Source organism: Cebus imitator, unplaced genomic scaffold (genome assembly GCF_001604975.1).
Source record: "Cebus imitator isolate Cc_AM_T3 unplaced genomic scaffold, Cebus_imitator-1.0 Scaffold1, whole genome shotgun sequence".
Lineage (NCBI taxonomy): Eukaryota > Metazoa > Chordata > Mammalia > Primates > Cebidae > Cebus > Cebus imitator.
Window position 1 is genome coordinate 11,782,997 of NW_016107316.1, and position 22,023 is coordinate 11,805,019.

A 22,023-nucleotide genomic window follows, 5' to 3' on the forward strand; every position below is an offset into this window, starting at 1 on the left:
GAGTTGCTGTAGTAGCAATGTACCAAGTACCCACTTGCCATGGCACTACATGTATATTCTCTTTAATCTTTACAATCTCAGCAGGTCACCCTTCCCTTTACCTACACGAGGAAACTAAGGCTTAAAAGATGAAACCACTTACCTACTAGATATGAAGCCACAGTGTTTGGAATCTGGGCAGTCTAATTCTAGAGCCCAAACTCTGAATCATTATTCTGACACCCAAGAAAGTTTGAATCAATCATCTTTCTGTTGTTGGGTTTTCTGGTAGAAACTAGAAAACCTGCTAGACAAATTCCAAAAGAGCTGTGACATTTGAATCAATTTTAATCCAGCCAATTTCTTCCCTTTAAACTACCAAATAGAAGACGATTTCTCCTGTTTTTAGGTATTGGTAAATACATTTTTAAATTTCTATGGCACTTCTGCTTCCACCAGGGTGGTGCCAGAGACACAGCCATGAGTTGCTTCACATTTATCAGTAAAAGGAGTGTTTTCCCAAGTCATTGGGTCGGACTGGTCCAGGGTGTCACTCATTAAGGCCACAGGGCCCAGGACTTGTGCTTTTTGGCTTCGTAAGGGTTGAAAGAGCCACTCAGTGGAAGAGGGCATGGGAAGGTTTCTGGGTGCTGGTAATGTTCTGGTTCTTGATCTAAATCCTGGATTCATGAATATTTATTTGTGAAAATCAACAAGCTGTAGAATTATTTCTGTGCTTTTTAAAAAAAAAAACATTCTATGAATGGAACAGCGAAGAAACTAGAGAAAGTGGCTACGGGACCTATCCTGTCCTGTTTCGTCCTGTATTAAGACTTGGCGGCCGGGCGCGGTGGCTCACACTTAATCCAAGCACTTTGAAGGCCAAGGCGGGCGGATCACCTGAGGTCAGGAGTTCAAGACCAGCCTGACCAACATGGTGAAACCCTGTCTTTGTAAAATAAATAAATAAATATAGAGTTGGCTGGGCACGATGCCTCATGGCTGTAATCCCAGCACTTTGAAAGTCTGAGGCTGGCAGATTGCTTGAGCAGCAGTTTGAGATCAGTCTGGTCAGGCAACATAGGGAGACTCCATCTCTAAAAAATACAAAAAGTAGCTGGGCATGGTGGCATGTGCCTGTGGTCCCAACTACTTCAGAGGCTGAGATGGGAAACTTGTTTGAGCCTGGGAGGTCGAGGCTGCAGTGAGCAGTGATGGCGCCACCGCACTTCAGCCTGGGTGACAGCCAGATATTGTCTCAAAAAAACCAAATATATTCCTCAGCCACAAGGTTCTGTGGGAAAGTCAGGATACAACCTCTACAAACAATGAAGGCCCAGCCCCACCCTGGCCCTGGCTCCTTCCCTCTGCAGTGCAGTGCTCGAGAACAGCCTCTTAGGAGCCAGGGCTGATGCCTCAGCACTCCATTCCTTCTCATCTCCCTGTTCATAGATACATTTTCTGAAAGACCTGGAGGTAGTTCTTGGTAAATATATTATTGGTAAATATATTCTACCAAGCAAGTTAAGCTAGATACTTTTAAGTGAGGTAGGAAAGGTGAACAGTGAATATGGCTCCTTAATCGGGGTTTCTTTGTCCCTTGCCACTTTAAAAATCTTCCGGAGAAAGTGCTGTCATGATGGCGTACAGTGAATAACTATGACCCGGGTGAATTTAGAAAACTGCTTTCCTTAGGTTGGTAAGCCAGGATGCAAAGATGTGGTATTTGCTTAAGACCTTTTCGTTTCAATACAATGTGAGGTAGTATGTCAATAATTCAAGAGGGTTGCTCTGAGAGCCAAATCAAGACAACGTTAAATTTCAGGATAAACAATGTGTGTGATGACATTTCTTTTTCACACTTAGCTTTATGTAAGTTTCCATTTTGGAGTCTATCAAATTGTTCCAGCTTTTTTTCTTCTTATAGTTAATATAGTGAGAAAAAGAGAAATGGTATTAACAAGCAATTAATTAAGAACTAGGCTCTTGGCCAGGCATAGTGGCTCAAATGCCTGTAATCCCAGTACTTTGGGAGGCCAAAGTGGGAGGATCACTTGAGGCCAGAAGTTCAAGACCAACCTGATCAACATAGCAAGACTCCATCTCTTTAAAAAAAAAAAAAAATTAGGTTCTAGGTATCTTTTTGTATATTCTCAATTAAAACTAACGAGTTAAGTAGTAGTATCCCTTGATACAGATTAGGGCTTCAAGGCTTAGATAAGTTCACAAGGTTTGTAAATAGTAAATCAAATCTACACCTAAACTTAAATTATATTTACCTTTAGACAACACTGCCTCAAGTTCATGTGAAAACAGGCTAAGGTTTTGTCCTATGAAGTATGCGATTATATATTCTTAACACTAATCAAAGGAGAGAATTAATACCATCAGACGAATCAGCAGCTTCAGAATAGCACCCATGTTAAAAATGTATTTGTTTTCCTGAAGTCAGAGTAAACCTGAACGGGCCGTCAATTTTAAATTATAACTGAGGTAGAGAGGGGTATTTTATCTAGAGAAAAACACAAGACCAGGTTTATTTCATATAATGTTATTCACACATTTTTCATTTTCTAATTTATACATAATATACAAAGAAGTGAAGTTAAACATTATTTCATATGAACCAATTAAGAGCCAGGACTTAAGACAAACTGGTCCAGAAACAACCCATATCAAAAGGAGACACTCGAGTAAAGCCTAGGTAGTTTAGCCCAATTGTTTCTTTATTCTGAAATGTCATTTTCAGATTTTACCAAAATTTCATGCCAACTTACTAAAAGGTAAAAAATTGCGGTGGGCACCCAAAATGGCAGACTGTAAAATTTCTACAAGAAGTTATTTTTGTAGAGCAGGCCTGAAAGTATTGTGAAGACTGGGTTGTCAGCACTGGGACATGTGGGAATATTAGAACCCCAAGAAGAGGGTTTAGTTTCTCAATGTAATATTCTCTAGTACTTGTCATTTTCTAAAATTGCAGAGATAATGCCTGTGCCAACAGACAGCAAGGATGAAGACTAGGAATTCAACTGTACAAAGACAGGAAAGTCATTACCAATCTGCAACATGACAGCTTTGATCCTGAAACCATGGGCTGATACTGAGAACAAAAGTCTAACATGGGCCGAAATACTCTTGAGGTTGGCAAAGTAGGAAAAAGTGAGAGAGCGGCTTTGTGTGGGTTTAAAAAAAAAAAAAAAAGGTGCTGCTACAGTGACCGGTACATGTTGATGACCCTGTGTGACTATTAGAAGGAACAGTGACAAGTGTTTGGATTTAATGGCCTCACCAAGGAATGTTGGGTTAGAAAACTAAAATAACACCAAACATGAAAAGGTATGCCTGGCATCCCCAAACTTTATGCCACTATTTTTAGGTTCATAATATGAACAACTAAGTGATAAAACCTTTAGATTCCACACTGTGCTCAGAAGATAGATTTTCTTCTGCAGATCTCTAGTAAAAAAAAAAATCTCTTCCATATTCAGCTGACAGAGATAGCATGTTCATTTTAGTTTTCAGCACTAAACATAAGTGGGTCAACATAAATGTTTATACAAAATACTGACTTCAACAAAATACAAAGCACTTTCTTTATCTTTCAGAAACTGAATATACACAGCAAGTTTTTTTCCAAAATATTTTCATAGGCAAAGGATTAAAAACGATTTTAATTATACACATATGGTCACAATTTTGCCTTAAAAAGATTGTTGGGAAATGTACATAAGGCCGCTTGTAAATGTACATCGTGTTACTGTTATGTCTTATGTCCAGAGAAAAAAATGTTATCATACAGATTTGCTCTTACTTGGGAGTAGGCTATTCAAAAATACAGTACTCTTCTGTACAAAGAAAAAAGTCACATCACATTTAATAAGATGAAAAAAGCATTGGCCTCTATGGTAACCAAATATCTCAGTCCAATACTTTCTGTTATGCACAATACCCTGACTTCAATTGAAAGTGATCCAAATTCTAACATGTCCATATTAACAGTCAACAACTACGTTATAAAACAAAATGATCTCACAATAATAAAAAGAAAGCTGGTTCATACTTCTGAAACCATATAAAGATAAAAAATTTTTTAAAAATCACTCTCGATTTGGAGAAATAAATTTACATTATACAACACTATATTGCCAGGTCAAAGAGGGCAGGGACATAAATGTACACTAAAATGCAAATGTATCCCAAAGAGATAAAACAAATTCCATTTACAGCATGAAGGTTTACAAATGTACACCTGTACAACCAAGGAAAGCATCACTACTAAATTAAGCAAGGTTTTTATAATAAACATTGAAACAAGATTTCCTTTCAAAGTGTAAACTTACATCTATTACTACACACACAATGCATATATTTATAGAAAGCAAAAAGAGCTATCTGAATATGTAATCATGCTTAAATGCTGAGCTATCAAATTCACTTTTCAGTGGCCCCTTTTCACCTCTATCTGGTTCCTACTTTCTGCCTTTATGAAAAAGCAAAATAAAGCTCAACACTTCCTCAACATGTCTTTGTAATTCTATAAGCAAAACAAAACACAAATTTCCACTTTCTCATTGCAAACCAAACTGAAAAGTTAATATATGACTTAACTTTTCATTTAGTGCACTTAATTGGAAGTGTCACCATGATTTTGTATTTCTTAACTCTTACAACAATTACATATGTAAGTATATACAATATTTTTGTACATTGCCAGAGACATTTTAGGGCAGTATTTGTATTAAAACCACATCTACTGTAAATAATGTTAAGTTCTTTTCATCTCAAACCATTTTATTCTTGTCTTACTTGCTCATTATTTGCATGATAGTTTGTGAATTACCAAAATACAACTTAACTCTTTTTAAAATATTAATCATATTTATGCAGTTGATTGTTAATCTGTTATAAAAGGTCTCACACAAAGGAAAAAAATAAGGACTATAATTCTATATACATCTCTATAAACCTGTTGTGCTATGGGGTTGTAGACCTACCAGACTGTGAGCCAGTTTATTAAAAGAATACTGTACTTTTTCCTTTAAAAACTATTTTTGTGACTTTACAAGGTAAAAATTTACAAAATATGAGACAGCTTTTTATTTTTGATACAGTTACATCATATACAGGCATTCTGTGCTTTGCCAGCAATCCAATCTGATAGGTCTCCACTCAGGGCTGAATATAATTTATAATTCATCCCCCACCCCCCAAATATACACAAGAACCTTAAAAAATTTACAAATGGATGAATAAAGTCAATAAATAGTTTTGTTTTAAAAAAAAATTGAAGATTCATAGTTGAGTTGTGTTTTGATAATTCACACACACAAAAAATCTTTTCACATGGTTAAATTATCTTCTTTCTCTTGCTTCTGTAATTTACAGCATTCCATTTGGTGGTCCTCCAATAGGTCCTAGATCCGGGCTATTCTTCAAATAATACTTTTCCAGCTTGGCCAGTATATGCTTTCCGTATGTGTATTTGCGCAAAGTAGTAATGTGAGGTCGAATCTGAAAAACAAATAATCTGCTTAGCAAATCTAAGTCATTTTAGTTTCTGATTTCTTAAAAAATCACCCCTAAATCTGGGTAATTTAGAGGAATAACTGCAATTAAAAAAATCTAAATCCTAAGAAAGCTACTTTTTGTAAAAGCAGTTGTGATCCACTCAATCTTTCTAAACATCTGTTCTTGAAATTGTTCAATGAATAAAAAGGCACTACATCTAACTATGTCACATGCAAATAGGCGGAGGCCCCAAATATAGCAAGAAAGTTACCCAGTAATTCCACATCCAGGAATTTATTCTACTAAAAAAATTATGAAAAGACTTTTGTACAAAGCACTACTTATAACAATTAAACAATTAGGGATAATCCAAATATGACAAATATGATAGTTAAATAATGTAGCTATTAAAAATAAGACTGCATTTTGTAATATTCATGAGTTTATAGAAAATACTAAATTAAAAGATAGGTAGAAACTTAGATGCCAGTAATTTGGGAGAATGAGATGGGAGGATCACCTGAGCCCAGGATTTTGAAACCAGACTGGGCAACATAGTGAGACCCTATCTCTACAAAATATAAACAAACTAGTGAGCTTGCGTGCCTGTAGTCTCAGCTACTAGAGAGACTAAAGTGGTAGGATGGCTTCAGCCAGGAGGTTGACGCTACAGTTAGCTGAGATCCCACCAATGGACTCCAGCCTGTGCAACAGAGATCTTGTCTTGAAAGAAAAGAAGAAAAGAAAAAGGAAAACTTATATCAAGTTGAAGAATGCATTTTAAAAATCAGAAGGCCAAAACGCTTTTATAGATGGAAGGAATCTTAAGATATCAATTTTCTCTCTATATGAGGAGAGGACCAAAGGGGTTTATGTACTTTGCTCCATGTTTTGTAAATGAATACATTTAGAAAAAGATCTAAGGGTATTCAAAATAAATGTTTCTTTCAGTGTTCTTTATAACAGTAAGTTTCCCTACTACAATTACTAATTTCTTAAAGAATTATTAGACTCTAGGAGGAAGATACAGAAAGAAAACAGCTAAAAGGGAAACAATTATCAATTACTACTACCTCCTACAACATAAACACAAAATTCTATTTAGAAAAATTATGTTAAAAATCAATGTTCAGTGGCCAGACGCGGTGGCTCACACCTGTAATCCCAGCACTTTGGGAGGCCGAGGCGGGTGGATCACGATGTCAAGAGATCGAGACCATCCTGGTCAACAGGGTGAAACCCCGTCTCTACTAAAACTACAAAAAATTAGCTGGGCATGGTGGCGCATGCCTGTAATCCCAGCTACTCAGGAGGCTGAGGCAGGAGAATTGCCTGAACCCAGGAGGCGGAGGTTGCGGTGAGCCGAGATCGCGCCATTGCACTCCAGCCTGGGTAACAAGAGGGAAACTCCGTCTCAAAAAAAAAAAAAAAATCAATGTTCAGCCCATGTATTATAGTAAATTAAACATACTCTGCCATCTATATATGTGGATTCAAACAACCATTGGTCAAAAGCACTTTTTTCAAATGACAAAGTTTTTATTAAACAGATTTTTTACTTATTATTACAGTATGACTATTTACATAGCACTTACATTGCATTAGGTATCATAAGTGATCTAGAGATGAGTATATGGGAGGATGTGATTAGGATATATGCAAATACTATATGCCATTTTATATAAGGGACCTGAGCATGTGTAAATTTTGGCACAGGAGTGGGTGGGTCCTGCAGCCAATCCCCCACAAATACTGAGGAACAACTGTACAGTTAAATAAGATGAAGTCAAAAAGAACAATGTAAAACACAGATAACAGATGAGAAATGAATATGATTCCCTAAGAATTTCTTTTCAATGATTTTTTTGAGACAGGGTTTTGCTCTGTTGCCTAGACTGGAGTATACTGGCATGAACACAGCCCACTGTAGTCTCAACTTCCAGGATTTTCAGGCTATCCTCTCATCTCAGCTGCCTGAGTAGTTGGGACCACAGGCATGTGTCATTATGCTCAGCTAATTTTAAATTTTTTGTAGAGAAGGGGGTCTCACTATGTTGCCCAGACTGGCCTTGAACTCCTGAGCTCAAGCGGTCTCCCACCATAGCCTCCCAAGTAGCTGGGATTAAAGGCATGCACCACGATGCTAGTCTAATTGGTTTTTTTCTGGTAGAGCCAGGATCTTGCCACGTTGCTCAGGCTAGTCTCAAACTCCTGGGGCTCAAGTGATCTTGTCACCTCAGCCTCCCAATCTGTTGGAATTATGGGAAAAAGGCACCATGCCCAGCAGTGATAACCTTAAGAATAAAAATGGAAATCATACCAATATCTGCCAAAGGATATCCATCAATTTTAATTTTTTCCTCCAGTTATAACAATACAGGAGGAAATGAAAGCCCAAGGAAGTTAAATGTGTAGCCCAAACACAAAGACGAACAAAGTTATCTGAGTGTTATATGCTGTATTACCTTGTGCATGATTATCTTTCTCTGAGCAGGTTCAGCCATATCAATCATCTTTTGAACCACATAATTGGCATACTGGTCCTTCATCATGGTGTATAAGGCACTGTGAGGACCATCATTCTGGCAGCAAACCTCGTCAATCAGTAAAGCTCTCTCAGCACGGGAGGCATGAGTAACACACTTTTCTACTACATTGCTAAAAATTAAAGCAGATAAACAAAGCTTTGTTATTTTTTTCTTTACAGCAAAATTTTCTTTACTTTTGAAAGAATTTTCTCCAATGCATGATAAAACAGAAGTCAGGATGGGATTCTCTTGTCTTATGATTATTTTGTTCTTTTTTTTTGAGACAGAGTCTTGTTCTGTCACCCAGGTTGGAGTGCAGTGATGCTATCATGGCTCATTGCAGCCTTGACCTCCCTTGCTCAAGTGATTCTCCCACCTCCGCCTCCCTCAGAGCTGAGACTACAGGCATGTCCCATGCCTGGATGATTTTTTGTATTTTTTTAGAGAAAGGATCTCCCCCTATGTTGCCCAGGCTGATCTCAAATTTCTCGGCTCAAGTGATCCTCCTGCCTCGACCTCCCAAAGTGCTCGGATAACACCTGTGAGACACTGCACCCGGCCAATTACTTTTATAACAGAAATTGGTATCATGGAACAACCTACATCATTTTGACATCCACAAGTTTAATTATAGGCCTCTTAAAATTGTACTTCAAAAAAAGGAAATCAGGTCATTAGAGTTGTGAGGCTTTCAAGAACACACACTAAATACATTTGCATGTTGGGAAAAACTATTTTCCAAATACACATTTTATAAATAAACATATGTGGACAAAACAGATTTGTTATGTATATTTTTAAAAAAATAAAAGCAATGGGGTCAGGCGCGGTGGTTCATGCCTGTAATCCCAGCACTTTGGGAGGCCAAGGCAGGCCAATCACCTGAGGTCAGGAGTTCAAGACCAGCCTGGCCAACATGGTGAAGCCCTGTCTCTACTAAAAATACAAAATTAGGGCCGGGCGCGGTGGTTCATGCCTGTAATCCCAGCACTCTGGGAGGCCGAGACGGGTGGATCATGAGGTCAGGAGTTTGAGAACAGTTTGGCCAATATGGTGAAACCCCACCTCTACTAAAAAATACACAAAAATCAGCCAGGCATGGTGTTGAGTGCCTGTAGTCCCAGCTACTCGGGAGGCTGAGGCAGGAGAATTGCTGAAACCCGGGAGGGAGAGGTTGCAGTGAGCCGCGATCACGCCACTGGAACCCAGGAGGCAGAGGCTGTAGTGAGCCAGTGAGCTGAGATCATACCACTGCACTGCAGCCTGGGTGACAGAGTGAGACACTGTCTCAAAAAAAAAGAAAAAAAAAAAAAAAAAATTAGCTGGGTGTGGTGGTGTGTGCCTGTAATCTCAGCTACACAGGAGGCTGAGGCAGGAGAATAGCCTGAACCTGGGAGATGGAGGTTGCAGTGAGCCAAGACTGCACCAATGCACTCCAGCCTAGGCAAAATGCAAAACTCCATCTCAAATAATAAAAATAAAAGCAATGTTCTACAGAGGTGTTTTAATGACACCAAAAAAAGACTACAGTTTAATGCTACATTCTATATGTATTTCTGTGATAACTAATAAAAGTCACTGAGATGAAAGAACTGACTCCTGGAATTAGAAAGTATGGGAATACCTGGCAAATTTGTGTTGACTCAGGGCTAAAACCTTTCCTCTGATCTCGGAAACAATTTTGCTCTTGTCTTCAGGTCGACCGTGCTCCAGTACATGCTGAATAACATAATTTCCGTACTGATCCTAAGGACAGATATTTAAAAATTACTTTTCCTAAGTCATTCCTTAAGAATGATGATGCTTTAAAGACATGTTAATAATTCTGGCTAAAAATCCAGTAGTATATAGTTAGGAGAATACAACAGGCTTTTGTCTCACTCTTTCTATAGTGTGTTTAATAACAAATTATATTTCTTTTAAAAATTAAAACAATTTCCAAAAATATATAAAAAATAAAAATATATAAATATTTCAAATTGTTAGGGAATTTATACCTGTACCAACTGCTCTGTATGTTGGTGGAGTTCTTCTAAGATAGGTAAGGTCTGTTCTGCAGTGCAATGCTCTAGGATGCGCTGAATTACTCTGCAGCCATAAGGATGAGTTGAAAGCACAAATACCTGAGGACAATTAGAAGAATTAAAATTTGTATTCTCTGACATTTTTAAACAGTTTGTTGAAGCAGACTGGTTTTCTGAACAACAAACACCTTAAAGTAGTTTAAAATAGAAGGGTGATGAGCTCACATTTAATATGACTACCACCATGTTAGCAAAGACTGGAGAGTAAGGAGAGAGTACTCCATTTAGGAGCTGAAGATACTTTGATCAAAAGGAATCTAACCAGAGCACTGAAGTTATATAATGATGAGAATGAATGGGCAAAAAGAGAAAGGGTAGTTTAGCATTAAGAACTATTAATTACTATGTATTAGTTACAAATTGCTATGTATTTTCTGTCTTATTATACAGTCAGATATTCTCCAAACTTCCTTCCCTTCTCTGAGAAAACCTGAAAAACATTGTTGGGTGTAAATAAAAAATAATTCTACCAGTGATTACCTTTACTTCTTACAGTAATGTCATTAAACTCTTATTTCTGTTTTGCAGCTTCAGAAAAATGAAGCTATCTACTGACTGTGGAAAAGGAAGAAATTAATGTACATTTATTGTTTGTATCCTATTTTTGTATCCAAGTGCTGGGTATTATCTAGTGACTTATGAAAAATGTGTTGATATTCAAAATTCTAAAATAATGCCTGTTAACAAATTATAAGCCAAAACTCAAACATACTTGTCCCTTGAAAGCATCAATGATGAACTGCAGTGACTGTGGCTGAACACATTCGATACATTTTTGTACAACATGGTTTCCATTTTGATCTTTCACACATTTCAGCACATGACCATCCAGCTCCTTTACCATTTCACTCTGCAAAAGATAGGATGTTATTTAAATAATTACCTCAAATGAGAAAATATTAGTACATTTTAACTCAGTACTAAAAATTAAAAATCTCAGTGTATTTATCTCAGGATTAAAAATACTGAGATGAGAACAAAAATATATTCTAAAATATTGTTTCCTGTTTGTCAAGAGTTTAAATTTTTTCTTTTGTAGTATAATTAGCAGAAACCACCGAAAAGTGAAAATTACAAAAACATACGGCAGGATTATAGTATAAATGATGTATGTTGAAACAACCTAGTGAAACTGAATTTGCTATATTTAAACTGCCTTCACCGTGTAAATCATCCAATAATATTTAGCAGGTGGTAACTAATATGACTAATTCAGAATTCTATACTTTTGCTTTACTTAGTATCACCTCCACCACCAAAGGAATTATTTTTAATGGCTGAGTGAGTTTATCAAGTACATAGAAAACGATAAGGAGTTGGCGACTATTTATGGGCTTTGTGATTTTTACATATTATCTCAATAATTCCGTAAGGGAAGAATTAACGTCGGACATCTTTGTTCTTTTTTAAAATGGTCTTATAATAAAGAACTTATGGCCAGGTGCGGTGGCTCACACTGGTAATCTTAGCACTTTGGGAGCCTGAGGTTGGCAGATCACCTGAGCTTAGGAGTTTGAGACCAGCCAGGGCAATATGGTGACACCCAGTTACTACCAAAAATACAAAAACTAGCCAGACGTGGTGGCGCATGCCTGTGGTCCCAGCTACTTGGGAGGTTGATGTGGGGATCACTTGAGCCTGGGAGGTGGAGGTTGCAGTGAGTTGAGACCGTGCCACTGCATTTCAACCTGGGTGACACAGTGAGAGTCTGTCCCAAAACAAAACAGAAAAACTGTAAAACTTTATATAGCTTTTAATATTGATAAAATAATCTGGGTGCCTTATTAAAGCAATAAAAAATCGTATTGTGGAGAAATGGAGTATACATATTCAATCTAAAGGCATTCTTATTTAAAATATCTTTCACACAAAGGACTTTCAACTACATTTTGAAGTAACCATGGTGAATCCTGTTAAGTCAGGCTATATTACAGATGTTTAATTTTATTTATTTATTATTATTATTTAATAGAGACGAGATTTCACCATGTTGGCCAGGCTGGTCTTGAACTCCTGACTTCAGGTGATCCACCTGCCTTGGCCTCCCAAAGTGCTGGGATTACAGGTATGAGCCACCACGCCTGGCCAATACAGATGTTTAATTATGAACTAAAATCACTGGGTGCCATGGCTCACACCTGTAATCCCAGCCCTTTGGGAGGCCGGGATGGGCGGATCACCTGAGGCCAGGAGTTTGAGACCAGCCTGGCCTTCCTGGTGAAACCTCATCTCTACCCACCCCCCAAAAAATTAGCTAGTTGTGGTGGCTCATGCTCATGGTCCCAGCTACTCAGGCGGCTGAGGCATGAGAATCAACTGAATCCAGGAGGCAGAGGCTGCGGTGAGCTGGGATCGTGCCACTGTACTCCAGTCTGGGAGACAGAGTGGGAATCTGTCTCAACAAATAACTAAAATGAACTAAATTACAAAATAAAACATGCTTAAGAATCCAAAGGCCAGGTGTGGTGGCTCATGCCTGTAATGCCAGCACTCTGGGAGGCCGAGGTGGGCAGATCACAAGGTCAGCAGGTCAAGACCAGCCTGGCCAACAGGTTAAACTCCATCTCTACTGAAAACACAAAAATTAGCTGGGCATGGTAGCGCATGTCTGTAATCCCAGCTACTTGTGAGGCTGACATAGGAGAATTGCTTGAACCTGGGAGGCAGAGGTTGCAGTAAGCCGAAATTGCCCCACATTCTAGCCTGGGCAACAGAGCAAGACTCTGTCAAAAACAAAACAAAACAAAACAAAAAAGATACTATTAACCAATAACAGTATCAACAAAGTCTTACTCCTAATGCTTTTATTTTTAAATATCAAAGACATTTTAAAAATATCTATACCAGTTAGAAACTTGTGGCAGAGAAGTTCTAACCTTTTAAATAATCAAATGTGTTAATATTTCTCCATTGTGACATATCTTCAAATTACTCTAAAACTCCCATTTCCTCTGAAGAAATAATAGTATTTTCTCACAGATTTTTAATGCAGTGATGAATATATACACATATATAGCCATTCATATATATATTACTATTTATTGGAATTTACTTTCATTGCATGAGTCAAAGACAATCTCTTTCGAAACAAACTACCATTACCTTTTGAGAAAGGATTATTTCCTTCAGTCTTATGCTTTCAATGTAATACATAAATCAGGCAGTCAGAAAACAGTATTTATTTGGGGCTAAAAAATTTCTTATTAAAAGTCTGTTTAATCTTATACAATAACCCCACTAATTAATTAGTGTTGCTTCAAAGTGTATTTTAAAAATCTGGTGAATTTATCTTCATCCCCTACTCTCAATATTCTTGTGTATTTCAAATGATTTTAAGCATTATTTTGGTCAATTAGGGAAAAAAAAAAGTCCCAGGAGTACATGATTAGAATTGCATTATTCCTTTATTAATGAAAAATATTTAGATTTTCAATCCAATCACACAGAATATTTGTCATTTATGTGTTTTTTCCTCAAAAAATTATAAATTTGTTAGGAGAATTCTTAAGTTACTTTTCTGCTGGGTTATGTTTTTTAAAAAACATTTTCATATACATATAAACAAAACTGACATATAGTAAATGCTATTGGTTCTAAAAGTATTATTCTAACAGAAACATTAGACAGCATCAAAATAAACACTAGAAAATAGTAACATTCATTCTCACATTGCAGAAAATCAAGTAAGCAAGTGATAATAAAAACACATCATTTAGCATTCTGCTTGACACGTAAGTGCCAAAATATCTTCATTTAGAAATTACTTTGTGACTTCTAATTAGTAATGTGCTATTTAGGACACAGTAACAATATTTTAATCTAGTTGTGAAAATATTTAAGTTATTTCACTTCAAGATTATTGTAAGATTAAACATGTAATAATTTAAAAATTGAATAAAATAATACAAAATTTTGTCTTAACTTACAATTACCTGCTGGTCAGATGAAATAGATTCCAATGCTTTCTGAATAACTCGGCAGCCATACATCTGCAAGGCTAAGGGTAGAACGTGACCACGAATACGAGTAGCCAGGGCTAATTTTTGATCCAGACTCCCAAACTGACAGAAAAGAATATTGCTTTGTTAAACCTGAGTAAGTTAGTGTTTGCAGTCTATTCAATCTATTAGTAATTGTATAGGACAGGGGCTTTAAAGTAGAAGCTAATTAAGATAGACCAGAAGATGTTTGCAGTAGTAATTTTATTACTTTTTTTGGTTAAGTCTTATTAAATTTCCTTGTTACTAATATGTTAACCACCTTCTAAAGTAACACTCTTTTAAAGTGAACACCTTCACAAACTCTTCATTTTAAACATGTAATTCTTTCCTAGCCATACGATGACCACCAAAACTCTCACTCAGATAATCAGCAAACTACATTCTGATGTGATTGAGATAAAAACCTGTGAAGTCCAGCTACAACACAGATGTTTATATATTTAAACATTGGCCAAATTGTAAAGTAACACACATCTATAAATCCAAATAAAGACTATAGTGTTATTCATTAACTACTTCACCAAAGATTTACTACCAATGCTTTATATTGTCAAATATGAATTGGGATTAATAGCAAATTTCATTTAAAGTGGTTCATATGTTAACCTTTTTTTGTGACAAAGTATGTCGTTTTAACCATTTTTAGGTAGGTAATTCAGCAGCATTAATTATATTCACACTATTGTGCAACCACCAACACTATTTGTTTGCAAATCTTTTCCACAGCCTCAAACATAAATGGTAACTGTCTAAACCCTTCTTTCCCTAGGCCCAGTAAGCCCTAATCTACTTTATGCCACTATTAATTTGGTATTCTAGACATTTCATACTGGTAGATTACTATGTTTGTCCTTTTGTGTGTGGCTTATGTCACTTATTATTTTCAAGGTCCATGAATGTTGTACTATGTATCAGAACTTCATTACTTTTTATGGCTGAATAATATTCTATAATGCACATATATACCACCTGCATTTATCTATTCATCTGGTGATGGACACTTGGGTTGTTGCCACCTTTTGGCTATTGTGAATAATGATGCGATGAATACTGGTGTTCAAGTTCCTGTTTTCAATTCATTTGGATATACCCCTAAGAGCACAATTCTGGGTTGTATGGTAATTCAATATTTAATTTTGAGAAACTGCCACACTGTTTTCCACAGAAGCTACACCATTTTATATTTCCAAGAGCAATTTATGAGGGCTTTAATTTCTCCATACCCTCATTTACATTTGTTATTTTCCCATTTTATGTTTTTTGATGACAGCCGTCTTAGTCGGTATAAAGTGCTATCTACATTGATCTACATTTCCCTGATTAGTAAGGAAGTTGAGCATCTTTTCATCGTCTATTTGGCCTTTCGTATTATTTTATATAGAGAAATGTCTATGCAAGTCCTTTGTCCATTTGTCATTTGGGTTGTCTTTTTGTTGTTGACTTTTAGGTGTTCACTATACATTCTGGATAAAATCTTTACCAGATATATGATTTGCAAATATTTTATCCCGGGATTATCTTTTTTTATATGGAAACTACTTTACCCAACTTTCAGAGCTCTTCTCAGCATCAAGTATGCAGCTAAATGGGTGAATATACAAATATACATGCATCCTTACCTCAAAAAACTTCTGTATAACATAGTTGCCAAAAACATCAGTCATTAATTGATAGGCTGCCTGCAGAATTTCATTAAATACCATCTGTCGCTCAGCTGGAGTAGCTCTCTCTAGTTTTTGCTGTATGAATCTATAAGAGAAAAATATTTTAATATGACAATATGTCTTTTAATACTTTTACTTGAGTATTACACCTAACCCTTCCACATACATGTGCTGAAAGTTATTTCCAGAAATATTAACATATTTTATATGGTAGACAGCTAACTTATAGCAAAAAGGACAAAAGTTATATAGCACTTCTTTATAACACCTTATCTACTAGACAGAGTGACAAAAAACCTGGATAAAAAGATGTTTAATCTTTCTTAGGTTGGTTTGATTACATTATAATCAATTAAAAATTATATAAATCTTGCTGGTTATTCATTTATTTTTCATAATATACAATGTATTACTAAATATCTAACTTTTAGAACATAATAAAGGAAACCCTTAGAAATAAAATTCATCCAACATGAATGAATTCCTAACCAAACTAGCCATTCTGGCTGATACAAGGCTCATTTGTTACTCCAAAGGAACTGCCAACTACAAGGCATTGTTAAGCAATGCCTTGCTTAACATTTTAACTGACAGGCACATAAACGATGGTGGTCCCATAAGATTACAATGGAGATAAATTGTTATTGGGTAGAAACTGTCATAACATCACAGTGCAATGTATTTATCAGGTATTCATGATGTGACATAAGCCTACTACACTGTCAGTTTATAAAAGTATAGTATGGCTGGGTGTAGTGGCTCACCTGAGGTCAGGAGTTTGAGACCAGCCTGGCCAACATGGTGAAACCTTGTCTCTACTAAAAATATAAAAATTAGTCGGGCATGGTGGCAGATGCCTGTAAGCCCAGCTACTCAGGAGGTGGAGGAAGGAGAATCCTTGAACCCACAAGGTGGAAGTTGCAGTGAGACTGTGTCACTCTGCACTCCATCTCAGAAAAAAAAAAAGTATAGTACAAATAACGCGTACAGTGCATATTTGATAATAAACAACTAATTTACTGGTTTGTGTATTTAGTGTACTTTTTATTGTTATTTTACGTGTACTCCCCTCTACTTATTAAAAAAAAAAAAAAGTAAAACAACCTCAGGCACATCCTTCAGAAGGTATTGAAGAAAAGGCACTGTCATAGGAGATGACAACTCTATGGGTGTTGCTGCTAAAGATCTCCAAGTGGAATAAGACATGGAGTTAGATGAGAGTGATATTGATGATATTTATTCTTTATAGGCGAATGTGTGCATTTGTCTCTTAGTTCTTTTTTTTTTTGAGACGGAGTTTCACTCATGTTACCCAGGCTGGAGTGCAATGGTGCGATCTCGGCTCACCACAACCTCCGCCTCCTGGGTTCAGGCAATTCTCCTGTCTCAGCCTCCTGAGTAGCTGGGATTACAGGCACGCGCCACCATGCCCAGCTAATGTTTTGTATTTTTAGTAGAGACAGGGTTTCACCATGTTGACCAGGATGGTCTCGATCTCTTGACCTCGTGATCCATCCGCCTCGGCCTCCCAAAGTGCTGGGATTACAGGCTTGAGCCACCGCGCCCGGCTGTCTCTTAGTTCTTAACAAAAAGTTTTAAAAATCTGTAAACAGCTGGGCGTGGTGGATCACCTGAGGTCAGGAGTTCAAGACCAGCCTGGCCATCATGGTGAAACCCCATCTTTAAAAAAAAAAAAAAAAAAATCTGTAAACAAAAAAATCTTATAGAATAAGGATATAAAGGAAATATTTTTGAATAGCTGTATGTACAACGTGTTTCTGTTCTAAGTTAAGTGTTATTACGAGAGTAAGTTAAAAAAAATTAAAAAGTTCAGAGGTTACAGTAAACTCAGCCTGGGCAACATAGTGAGATCTTGTCTCTACAAAAAAATTTTAAATAATTAGCCAGGTGTGACGGTAAGTGCCTGTAGTCCCAGCAAGTTGGGAGGCTTAGCTGGGAGGACTGCTTGAGCCCAGGAGATTGAGGTTGTAGTGAGTGATCATCATGCCACTGTATTCCAGCCTGGGGAACAGAGTAAGACCCTGTTTCAAAGAGGGGAAAAGTTACATTAAGGTTAATTTATTACTGAAGAAAAAAAGTTTTAAATTAATTCTGTGTGGCTGAAGTGTATAGTGTTTATAGTCTAGAGTAGTGTACGGTAATGTCCTATGCCTTTACATATACTCACAACTCACTCACTGACTTATCTGGAGCAACTTTCAGTCCTGCAAGCTCCATTCATGGTAAGTACCCTACACAGGCATGTGATTTTTTAATCTTTCATACTATAATTTTGTTGTATCTTTTCTATTGTTTATTATGCTTAGGTATACAAATATTATGTTACAAATGCCTACATTATTCAGTCCGGTAATATGCTGTACAGATTTGTAGCCTAGGCGTAGATGTGTAGCAGGCTATGTCACCTAGGTTTGTATAGGTACACTCTATGATGTTCACAAAACAACATGTTTTCTAGAATGTATCCCCATCATTAAGTGATGCATGACTACAGGGAGATAACATTTGTATGCCATCTAACCTAAAATGACTTTTAAAAACTTCAGGTTTAAAGCTACAAAAACAGAAAATATCTTAAATTTACTAAATGTGTTACAATTCTACTCTCCTTTCCAAGCTATCTTGAGAATGTTAATTCAGATGTATCTCTCATGCATTACATCTGTTTTAATGTAAAAAGGTACCAAATTTTCCTATAACAAATGTGAAATATTTTGATCTAAGCCGAGTCACACTTGAATACCAACCTATAAAGCAATACAAAGGCATTTAACATGTTTGCCATGTTTTTTAAACATACCACGAGGGGCACTTAAGCCCACAAATGTAATCAGAGCTGATGTAATAAAAATAACCCAACAAAGGGGGCCCTGCTATATTCTCATCATAACAATATTCTCACTGTAAAAAACTGGAAAACTATAAAAAATAAAAACCTGTGTTTCTATAATTTATCTTAACATGAAAGAAAAACCACATAATCTATACTGAATTTTAGCTCTTAAAAGCTTCCAACTTTAATGCAGACTAGGAAAAATTTAAGCTTTTATAAGGTAGCAATTTCCAAAGCAAAAATGAAGTGAGAAATATCATGATCACCCACCTAGAACCATGCTGGTCTTGAGAAAATTCAACTATATGTCCAATCAAGTCTCTAAGTTGAAGGTTTGGGAAGCGGTTGTTTCTGAAATCTTCCAATAGCCTACTGCGGCCAGAAGGCATAATATCAGACCTATTATACCGAAGCCGAGAAGGTGGAAAGAGCTGGCTGCTGGAGCTAAATAGACTGGAAGTGCTTGATGCACTTCGATATTTTGCTTCTGCTCCAGGTGCTGCAGAGATATATCGACCACTACCATTTGTCAGTCCTCCTACAACAAAGCAGCTATGGTCAGCAAGTATTTCTAACAAAGTTATTCTTCAAATAAAAGTTATTTCACTGATGAATTCAGTCAATAAAGAAATATCCTCCCCCACCCCAACTAATTCCTATTTGTTATTACAGAAAATTAAAATTGGAGAGGAAAATCTCACCCATATACTTCATGTATGTGGCTATAAAGACTAGAAAACATGAGAAAAATAAATGTGTATTTGTTCTTTAGCAGTTTAAAACTCAATTATATAATCTAGTGTCATATGCACTCTTATCAATGCTGCCTAAACCACCAACAAAGTTTTAAGTTACATTAACAAGCAAGTTTAATTGCTAGCAAACTTACATTTTAAGCCACTGAAAGAGACTGAAGTTAATTCGCATTATTAACAGAATAACACTGAGTGTTAAATCTGTACTTTTTGCATTCAGTCATATAAACTTCTATGTAAAGATAAACCAATTCTTAGTTAAACCACTGATGGTATGAACTTTAAAAAGGCACAATATTAGGTCATAAATCTAAATTATACACTATTTTAAGACTTTAAAATTTTTATTAAAAATATTTGACATAAGGCTGGGCGTGGTGGCTCATGCCTGTAATCCCAGCACTTTGGGAGGTCAAGGTGGGCGGATCATGAGATCAGGAGTCCGAGACCAGCCTGGCCAACATGATGAAACCCTGTCTCTACTAAAAATACAAAAATTAGCTGGGTATGGTGGCACCCGCCTGTAATCCCAGCTACTTGGGAGGCTGAGGCAAGAGAACTGCTTGAACCTGGGAGGTGGAGGTAGCGGTGAGCCAAGATCGCACCACTGCACTCCAGCCTGGGTGACAGAGGAACACTGTCTCAGAGAAAATAAAAATATCTGACATAAATCCACTATTTCACAAACAATAGTATTAATAAACAGCAGTTAATATTCCTAGAGCCTTATCATTGACAACAGATGAATAAAAAGCATCTTTATCTTATGTTCCATTACAAGAAAGAAAATCAAAGAGCAGTCAATAGAAATAAAAATAAATACACGCAGGATTTATTTTTATATTATAATTAACCATTTAAAAGTACTTGACAGTGTCCTTTTAAAAAAGAAAAATGTATAGCTAGTTGTAAAATATAGATTTAGTACTTCAGAAAAACAAAATCCACTACCAGCATCATCCTATTATTATATGCAACCTCTTTGCAGAGTAGTACTACACATACAATCCAGGCCACAGGGTAGAGATGATTCCCAAGGACACACTGTCAGTGCAAAGCTATACGGAGGTATTAAAGGCCAAGAAGAACTACAAGGACAGGGAGCAGTAAAAAAAATTAAATCCTGGAGGGTAAATTCCTCTTTTACTTTCTGTCCCTACTATCCTAGCTTTACTTTTCTTCACTGAACTTCCCATTACACAGCATATTATGCATTTATTTATTTGAATCCCCAGCCCCTTCTCCAATGCAAGAGCCATAAAACTATATTAATCTACATGCTAGCTACCTGGAGACTAGAACAATGTCTGGCAGACAGCAAGGGGTTGTACAACAAATATTTCCTGAATAGCATCTAGAGGGTACATTTTTTTGTAGCATCAACTGCCTAAGGTTTAGTTCTCGAATATCTCATTAAAAGTGTAATTTAACAAGCTATCTTAGACACTAAAATCACTAAGATCAAATTTTTGTTTGGTCCAGTTATACATAACTTTCTCAGCACCCTGTATGATATTCAAAATGTTCAAGAGTTCAGCGTTTTAATAGTGTCTCCCTACTTCGAGCCCTTCCACTTCCATTCTTTGTTTATTAGTTCCAACTGTTCATAACAGTAACTGATCATTAGCCCATCTGCTTCTTTATAATTGGGTCCTTATCACATCCTGCACAGCCAATGGGTTTTCTCTAGCATCCTTGCCCTTTTCTTTTCTTTTCTTTTACTGTGTTTCAGAAGTTGTATCCTTGCCCTTTTTGAAGGGCAAGGGTGCTTTGCTTATCATTCCAATCTGGTTAATTTTTTTTTCTTCATTAGCTGACTTTAAGATTCACCAATCCGTTTTTATACATATCAACTGTATTTTTTCTTTCCAAGTCTATTTTGATGATGTCACTTTATGGTAAAGACCTACAGCATCCTGATAAGAGTATATGCTCCAAAATCTTTAACCTAGTTTTTAAGTCATTACTCCACACCTATTTTCGCACAAATTTCTTAGTAGTACCATAACTGTTCATACCCCCCACTGTATGTATTCATTACTATTTCTCATCATTACCTCAAACTTCTCCTTAACGCATTAAAGGTTTTCGACACCAAATTCTAAATATGTACTCACCCCAGGAAATGACGAAGCTGGTTTTATTTGGTACTTGCCAAATATCCTGCCAATAAGCAACAGGAATTTCTCCCATATCTAGGTATTACTTGATTTATCACTTCCTAACAGCAGCTGCGCACATGGCATACAATATCTGTCTAATAATACTACACTGCCTTTGATTTTTAAAAATCTTAGACATTCAGTTCTAGAAGACTAAGTGGTCTTCTCCTATATGAAATTCGCAAATCTGGCCAAGCGTGGTGGTTCACGCCTATAATCCCAGTACTTTTGGGAGGCTGAGGTGGGCGTATCGCTTGAGGTCAGGAGTCTGATACCAGCTTGGCCAACATGGCAAAACCCCATCTCTACAAAAAATACAAAAATTAGCCAGTGTGGTGGTGTGTGCCTGTAGTCCTGGCTACTTGGGAAGGCTGAGGTGGGAGGACTGGTTGAATCCGGGAGGCAGAGGTTGCAGTGAGATGAGACTGCACCACTACACTCCAGCCTGGACAACAGGCTGTTTCAAAAAAAAAAAAAAAAAAAAAAAA

General features: G+C 36.7%; 1 protein-coding gene and 1 non-coding gene across 22 annotated transcripts in view; both read right to left on the reverse strand.

The window, feature by feature from the left end:
• Positions 1 to 255: 255 nt before the first annotated feature.
• On the reverse strand, positions 256 to 317 carry LOC119471045. The gene has a single exon (XR_005200035.1). It is a non-coding gene; the product is annotated as a U7 small nuclear RNA (small nuclear RNA).
• Positions 318 to 2,485: 2,168 nt separating this feature from the next.
• The window catches only part of PUM2 (pumilio RNA binding family member 2), a 110,366-nt gene continuing 90,828 nt past the window's right edge, over positions 2,486 to 22,023 (reverse strand). For 8 of the 21 annotated variants that reach the window (XM_037737588.1, XM_037737570.1, XM_017526445.2 and 5 more), the window contains 8 exons: positions 18,889 to 19,156; positions 15,720 to 15,849; positions 14,026 to 14,160; positions 10,812 to 10,949; positions 10,013 to 10,138; positions 9,640 to 9,761; positions 7,953 to 8,145; positions 2,490 to 5,490 (listed from right to left, as the gene is read on the reverse strand). In XM_037737588.1, coding sequence (XP_037593516.1) covers positions 5,359 to 5,490; positions 7,953 to 8,145; positions 9,640 to 9,761; positions 10,013 to 10,138; positions 10,812 to 10,949; positions 14,026 to 14,160; positions 15,720 to 15,849; positions 18,889 to 19,156 — 1,244 coding nt within the window. In that variant the 3' untranslated portion in view covers positions 2,490 to 5,358. Of the gene's footprint in view, positions 5,491 to 7,952; positions 8,146 to 9,639; positions 9,762 to 10,012; positions 10,139 to 10,811; positions 10,950 to 14,025; positions 14,161 to 15,719; positions 15,850 to 18,888; positions 19,157 to 22,023 lie in introns of all 21 variants that reach the window. The other 13 variants (XM_037737612.1, XM_037737610.1, XM_017526481.2 and 10 more) reach the window with 4 other exon arrangements.